Below are 7,889 nucleotides of genomic sequence, written 5' to 3'. Positions count from 1 at the left end.
ACTCCTTTTAATACTCTGTAACTATGAGTAACACACTAAAACCTTCTAACTGATGCAGACATTTTGTAACTATGAGATACCACTCATGTCATACTCTGAACTACTGAGTACACACTAATACTCTGTAACATATGAGTTACACACTAATTACTCTGTAACTATGTAGTACATTCTGAACTAATGATACACACTGAGATACTCTTGTAACCTATGATACATATTTGTAACTATGAGTACACTCTGTATACTCTGTAACTATGAGTACACACTGTAATGCTCTGTAACTATGAGTACACTCTGAATTGTTAACGCTTGATGCCACCGGGTGTTCTTCAACAGGATTATGAATGGCAGTTGGTGGTGGAGAGCTCGAGCAGTAGCTTCACCAGATGTATGTGTACTCATAGTTACAGAGTATTACAGAGTGTACTCATAGTTACAGAGTATTACAGAGTGTACTCATAATTACAGAGTATTACAGTGTGTTATTGACATAGTTACAGAGTATTACAGAGTGTACTCGTAATTACAGAGTATAGTCATTATGAGCTGTTGGTGGTACGAACGACCACATGGCAACACTGGCTACCTACACATTCATCTACCTGACTACCATGCTGCCCTACACATTCATCTACCTGACTACCATGCTGCCCTACACATTCATCTACCTGACTACCATGCTGCCCTACACAGCAATGCAGAAACACAAGATGAGAGATACGTTTGACCAAATGAGGAGAAGGCAATGTGATCACTATTAAAATATTATTTGTTTGTTGTAACACAATTGAAAGTGTGCAAATTATTTTACAGTTTTTACTGTTAATTATTAAGCCTTATAATGGATTATTAATAAAAATATTAATAAAATATTAATAATGGATTGCCTAAGCTATGCAGATATATGACTACATACTGCATGTAACGGGGATCAGGATTTTTCGTTTGGCTATAGACTGCTTCATGCAAACGTGAGCAAGGATTGTTAAGAAAATCAGTTGAAGTTGACAATGAGAGGGACGGTGTGTGTGAACTGGCACACATACACTCCAACCTGATACAACTGAACACATGACAAATGAATATACGGTGAAAGGGTGCGCGGGTCAGTGCATGTACTCACAGTGAAATCGCCTTGTCTAGCTGCTGATCCGATGCGTGTATGTCGGCCATGAGGCACACTGCCTCTGTGTAGTATGGATCCTGCTTCAAGGCCTTTTCTAGGCAAGACTTGGCCTGCACACAGACAACACGAATCGAACACAATGCTAAAAGACAAAGCAGTACATAGAGTTAGAGTTGAACAGATTCCCAAGGGTCAGAGTACATATACTGCTGTGGTGCTGAAGGAAATTACTAGAAAAGATTTTTCATTCATCCCAACACAAGTTTTATTACTTAAATGTAGATTCAACAAGCAAGTGTTAAACTCCGTACAGACTGCAAAATTTGAACCTACATTAAACTGGTGCGGGTTAGGCGTACGACAAATTGTAGTGTACAGACTGCAAAATTGATCCTACATAAAATGAGTCATCAGTTCTCAGTTCAGCTCGCGACGTGACCCGGCTGACAGCAACGTGACCTAAATAAGGCTATGCACATGTGTATTGCGATTTAGTGCCACGTTTTTGGCATGCGTGTTAAGTACACACACACACACACACACACACACACACACACACACACGCAGGCTATCTTGGTCCGGGCTAAATTATCCCGAGTTGTTGCGTACAGACACAGCTTGGTGCGGGACAACATATCACAGGCCAAGTTATCCCGGGCCTGGCCCTCCTTCATTTGCAGGGCCAAATTGGTGCAGGCCAACGCGTATTTGGAGCGGGATAGCGTGTACACACTGTAAAAATTTGCCGCCTGACTCGCACCAGTTTAATACCATATCAAATTTGCAGTCTGTACGGGGTATTAGACATGTCAACGCTGCTGCACACTGCAACATCTATTCACAGCTGCAGCTACACACAGACCTTGTCTCGTGTGAGTGGATCCTTATCCAGGACCGATGCATACAAGGTCAGAACGCGTGGAGTTTGCCCAAGCTGCTTACAGGTGGCGCTAGCTGTCGTTATTGCTTCCCGACCTCGGTGGCTTGCCATGTAGCACTCGACCAAACCTGCAATCATGCGCACAACAGAGGTAGTAGTTCACAGATGTCCTAGCAGGCCATACATGTCAGCTTTTTGGGAGAGGAGTAAGCTCATGTCATGTCACGAATGCAGACAAGGATTGTCGGCTCTCACGATAACCATATTTAAATTGTTCCCAATATCTGACTGATGCAGAAATCATTGCAGTATCACTAGCGCTAGCTGCCACACTAATGGTGCAGTGATACTGCTTCCTTGCGTAGTTACCTTTGTGGGCCTCGTATCTGTAGGCATTAATTCGAAGGGCTTCACGGTAATGTAGAATTGCTTCTGAGACTTTCCTCAAGTCCAGCAATGCAGCACCTTTCAGTAGCAAGGCTTCCATGCTGCGACTATCTATCGTGTAGGCCTGACGAACATTCACACGCGCATTGTAATGTTACAGCTAGATACACGTATACATCAGCATACCGACATCGTGCTATTTTCGATAATTACAGTAATCTTAATCGCCAATGCTATTCCTGACTCGACGGAATGTGCTACTCTACTCAACACTGCATTTACAATCTGATAACCGACATTTATCGCGGCAGTAAGCGCCATTTCGCACACCTTCTGTGCAAAGTATACAGCTCTCGTTGCCTTCTTTGTTGCCATGCAAAAGTGGGCCATGGCGATCCAAGGCTCCACGGCCTGCTCCGTCAGCATCATCATGTGATTCGCAAAGCTGAAAGGAAAGCAGAAACCGCTCACACATCAAACTGCACTTCAGCCAACATTCACCTGAAGCGGGTTTTCACGTCTTCGTTTCATCGAGACCCTGACGTCTAAGACAAAATTAAGTGCACCCAAGTTTCGTTGTGCGCCCGTGTATGAATCAAAGACCACATTACTTCATATCACCATACCCTTCTAGCTTCTTTATCTTCTTCTCCCTGGCTAGGAGGGCTGCCAGTAAGTCCATGTTCTTCAGCAACAGAGGGTCTAGGGAGTACGCCCGCTCAAGTGTTGTTAGCGCCGACTTGTAGTTACCATTCATGTAGTATGCCTCGCCGAGGGAACACAGCACGTCCACGTTATCCCTTAGATGAGTCTGGAAAATAGCAGACCAACGGGTATTCGTGTGCTGAGGTGAGCCTGACTGGCAGAAAGCGCGTCACCCGCACACGGACATGCCAGGAGATGAACATGTAGGACATAATCGCACGCTGCAATAACATTGCCGTCAGTGTGTTTGCCAGAGACCCGTCTACCCGTCTTTTGGCTGGCTTATTCTTGGATGAGACGGATGACATTTGATAGAAACGGAATCAGGACGGCCCAATTTTATATATTATACACCTTGTATAACTGACAACATTGCTTATAAGGACATAAAATCATATCAGATTCATGTCTTTTTGGCATTTCAGACTAAATTTCCTCCATTTTAAGGTGAGGCCCTCCCCCCTAAGGCACGTTGCGCCCGCAGCATCCTCGCTTCGCTCAGATGGTGAGACTCCCTGATTTTTTTCCTGGCTAACACCCTGATTGCCGTGTTTTACATGGATTTTCCAGGCTGTACGAGACGTGACGAATATGCAGTCTTTACAAATCTATCACAGGGCACTTACTTTCGAGTCGAGTTGGCTAAAAGCTGTAGCGGCTTGTGTGAATTCCTTGCTAGCCAGGTGAGCATGGGCCCTGATCCAGGAGAGCAACCTGTGTGGGGACACACAAAAGTCTGATCAACCGTACGTGTGACAACTTATGCTGCGTTTACACTATCGATTTTTGTCAGCAAATCGTACCGATTTCAAGTGCATTCCAACACAATCGGCTGAAATTCGATTGTATTGGAGTCGTAGTCGCAGTCAAGTCGCCGAGTTGGAGAAATAGAATGTGTTCTATTTCTCCAACTCGGCCCGACTCCGACACCAATACAATCGAATTTCAGCCGATTGTGTTGGAATGCACTTGAAATCGGTACGATTTGCTGACAAAAATCGATAGTGTAAATGCAGCATAACAGGACTGCGCACCGTGAATCGGATACAAGCAACGCATGGAAAGTGAGGTTTTTATGATGCCAGCATAAAATAATAATAACAAAATAAATAAAAAAACTTCAGTTGGCGAAAATAGAACATGTTCTAATCTCCCAACTAGTAGCTATCGATCGGTCGGTCGCGCAACTTTTGCGTTTACACTGCCGATTGTCGGTTGTATAGATGGGAAGTCGGTCCAATTCGCCAATTCGCCAATGCAAAGTTGGTAATTGAAAATTGTGTGCTCGGTGTAAATACCATTCCATTGACGACAGATGTGAGATGACAGGTGTCATCAGAGAGGCTATCTCGACTCCACGGATTCCAAGCCCCATCAGAGCCACGGCTGCATCCAGCGCTAATGGGCACTCCCTAAACCGTACAACCAACAGCACAACTAAGCTCAATGTAGAACCAGCTGGGGGCAATGAACTACCTATAAATATTCTCATTGTAGCAAGCTGAGGTAGTTCTACTAATACTTACTTACTTAGCCTCTTGCCCTCCCCCCCCCCCCAGATGGGATATAAGGTTGTAGTTATACCAACAATATGTACTAACTTCACACGTTCTTACACAAATCGCATCATATGACATATGCTTGACTACTGAATTCAACGTATTGTGCATGTTTATAATAATCGCTACTAGGTGGCAGCAGGTAGCAGGTCTCCAACAGAGTATATACCTTATGGGTGATATTCGATATGAACTACATAATATGCTACCGGACTATGAGTCACTCAATATGTGGAGTAGGCCCCTATGGATAAAATCTAATCCAATACCTTAAAACTTCTTTAAAACCAGTAGTAGCAGATCTCTCCACTCCTGTTCTGCGGTAGAGTTTAGCAAGAGCCATGTTGACTTTAGGAGTTCTTTGTTTGGCGGTTATGCTCTCAAGCTAAATTTTCAATATAATAATATAAACACTGGTCACTGAATCACTGATCCAATGACACTTAAAGGGATACATTTCTCTAGGTTCTTCAGATATTTTCAGCTAAGATAGGTTAAAATTACGCTTCATAAAATGTTTTATGGTTCAATATTTATTAGAAATATTTTTAGAAAATGTTTTAAAACTGACAGCTTACAATGATGGTGGCACCACTAGCAGCGCACCCACTAGAAAAGTTGCGCAAAGCAATGTTTCGGCTGCAGGCTACAGACCGAGGGTGTTTCTTATTTATTAATTTAAGAGCAAAGGGATTTCAATATCTTATAAATGACATATAGTTTCAGTTATAATATGGATAAATTTGTCCTAAAATGAATATTGTTCCGTTAAATAGCATTTATGTAAATATAATTGCACTTTTGTGATTAGCCCTCGGTCTGCAAAATAAATTGGCAAATGCGCAACTCTTTCGAGGTGGCAGCATAATCACGGGTGTCATGTCAGTGCCCAAAAATGAAGATTTCGAAATTCAATGTTGTTTTATGACAAACGTGAATGCGTAATTATAGATATTTGTATGTATCTGCTATTATTTATGAATCTACTGTCATAAAATGCTCTTAAATTCTAGAGGAAAGTATCTCTTTAAAGCAAGGATTTCAAACAGTCTTCCTGACGGTTCTCATATTTTTCCGACCAATACAGTACTTACTGGTGCTGCTTGTGTAGCAGCAAAAGTCTAAGATATGGCTAACATGTCTTAGAACACATGACATGTGTTCAAACTATTATGATTAAGTATTGTCTGCAAAACTCATAGCGACACGCACTTGACTTCAATTCTTTTATAATTATCATTTTTCTAATTTTGACAACACACACGGAAAGGAAATCATTGCCATCCTTCATGAACATAAACAGAATACACAATGAGGAAAACCTTGTACAGGGAACTGCAGATGTAAGCCAGTACCATCTGCTCTACTCACGACTGCAATTGCCTGTTGGAACTGCTTCATGTGCACGTGACATTGGTGAAGTCTGAACTTTACGTCCACTTCTGATGTGACATCCTAGAATTGATAGAGCACAACGCAAGACTTAGAAGAAGAGCACACAGCCAGTTTTCTACTTTATAACCAGGAGTATTATATAAATAAGAAAAAGAGTTCTAATAGACAGCATATACAAAAATGACATTTATGCTTAGTAAGAATCCTCAATTCATTTGTAACTGCATGAGATAACAATAAAATGTCGTGATTTTGTATATTGTGAGTAGCACATGAAAGTAATTGTTATCCATAACACTTACAGGCTTCTGTGCCTTGGTCTTGCTCTTCATAATAACTTTGTAAAGCTGTAGAGCTTTCCTGAATGTTGGCTTAAATATGCAAAACACAGAATCAGAATAATGCAGACCAGCTTTAGTTGAATTTAAATCAGAAATCCTACTTATATGTTACGTGCTTACATGCATACCATGTTTAATGTGTAGTTCTGTTATCCATCCATAATGATACATCATATCAAACCATTTACCTCACAGATATACAGCAAACATAAGGTCAAACTCAGGTATGTAGTGCACTCTGGACAGAGCGTACAGAAAATTGTTTAACTCAATGTTATAAATTTCGCTTTTTATTCTTTCCCTTTGCTGAAATAGTCCATTTACTTATAGCTACTGGCAATTGTTAGAGGGTTCCATGCACATACAGATGTCAGACATACCTCTGCTCTATGATGTTCTGCTTCTTCATACAGTGCTTCTCCATAGTAAACAAGTGTTTGATACTTAGCAGCTGTACTCAAAACATCCTGTGAATGCTCACTCACAGATAACACTAAACTAGCCTGCAACAGTGCAAGCCAAGAATGAATAAAATTGCTTACACAGAAACCCCCAAGTTGGCATAAATCTCATTATATGCCAAAATCCCATTGTATATATGCACAAGTATGTACAGCTGAATCATACATGATACTGCACACAGGCACTCGCGACTGGCTGGTCGGGGTTCAATAAATAGCCACCCCGTTCTGCGGTAACTGTAGTGTGTATAAGAGTATATATGAGAGTATATATACTCTTATACACACTACGGTAGGCGCAGAACGGGGTTGCTATTTATCGAACCCCGACCAGCCAGTCGCGACTGCCTGTGTCTGTGATACTGCACTTCATAACGCATAACTGTGTTTGTATTACTGAATTATGAATCTTTGCTTGTTAAACTACCCTTCGCTCCGCTGCAGGGCTATAGAACATACTATGGCAATTTCCAGGGAGTAAGCAAAGACAATGTATTTCCAAGTGGAGGGGTGGGCAGGTTGCACGCGGTTGCAAACCGCGCTAGCGCTGCGCAACGAAAATGGCGGTTTGCAACCCCGTGCAACCTGCCCACCCCTCCACTTGGAAATACATTGTGCCCGCTCACAAGCGCCAGAACTGCGCTAGCGCTGCGCAACGAAAAATGGCGGTTGAAAGTTGATAAACAATCTTCGTAGACGAGTAATATATAGCAAGTACAGTAAAAACCCGCGTATAAGAACATAGATTTTTCCAAGTTAGCCTCAACATGTTCTTATATAAATGGTGCTTACTGAAAAATTAGGCTCAAAAGGTTCTTAAATTGGTTCTTAATTGTTTCTACTTTTAATATGTACTAGCTGAAACCCGCGCTACGCGCGGGCTTAGTCACTGTGATGCATGTGTTACCAGTACAGTAGTGTTATGTGTAAGGTGTTATATGGAGAGTTTAGTTGTTGCACATGTTTGTTTTTTTATGGTTGAGATGTCAATACAAATACATGTACAATCATAAATGAATAAATGTACCATAA

At 41.7% G+C, this 7,889-nt stretch overlaps 1 protein-coding gene across 1 annotated transcript in view; it reads right to left on the bottom strand.

Moving 5' to 3' along the window:
- Positions 1 to 7,889, bottom strand: part of LOC106806726 (anaphase-promoting complex subunit 7-like) — a 45,243-nt gene that overhangs the window by 14,700 nt on the left and 22,654 nt on the right. Inside the window, exons 2-12 of the mRNA XM_014808759.1 lie at positions 6,777 to 6,899; positions 6,358 to 6,426; positions 6,032 to 6,115; positions 4,930 to 5,045; positions 4,400 to 4,513; positions 3,728 to 3,815; positions 3,023 to 3,207; positions 2,727 to 2,841; positions 2,379 to 2,520; positions 1,992 to 2,137; positions 1,127 to 1,239 (exon numbers count right to left, since the gene is read on the bottom strand). Coding sequence (XP_014664245.1) covers positions 1,127 to 1,239; positions 1,992 to 2,137; positions 2,379 to 2,520; positions 2,727 to 2,841; positions 3,023 to 3,207; positions 3,728 to 3,815; positions 4,400 to 4,513; positions 4,930 to 5,045; positions 6,032 to 6,115; positions 6,358 to 6,426; positions 6,777 to 6,899 — 1,295 coding nt within the window. The remainder of the gene's footprint in view (positions 1 to 1,126; positions 1,240 to 1,991; positions 2,138 to 2,378; positions 2,521 to 2,726; positions 2,842 to 3,022; positions 3,208 to 3,727; positions 3,816 to 4,399; positions 4,514 to 4,929; positions 5,046 to 6,031; positions 6,116 to 6,357; positions 6,427 to 6,776; positions 6,900 to 7,889) is intronic.

The sequence above is a fragment of the Priapulus caudatus genome, unplaced genomic scaffold (genome assembly GCF_000485595.1).
Source record: "Priapulus caudatus unplaced genomic scaffold, Priapulus_caudatus-5.0.1 Scaffold176, whole genome shotgun sequence".
In the NCBI taxonomy this organism is placed as follows: domain Eukaryota; kingdom Metazoa; phylum Priapulida; class Priapulimorpha; order Priapulimorphida; family Priapulidae; genus Priapulus; species Priapulus caudatus.
This window is presented reverse-complemented; position numbering and strand designations above follow the sequence as displayed.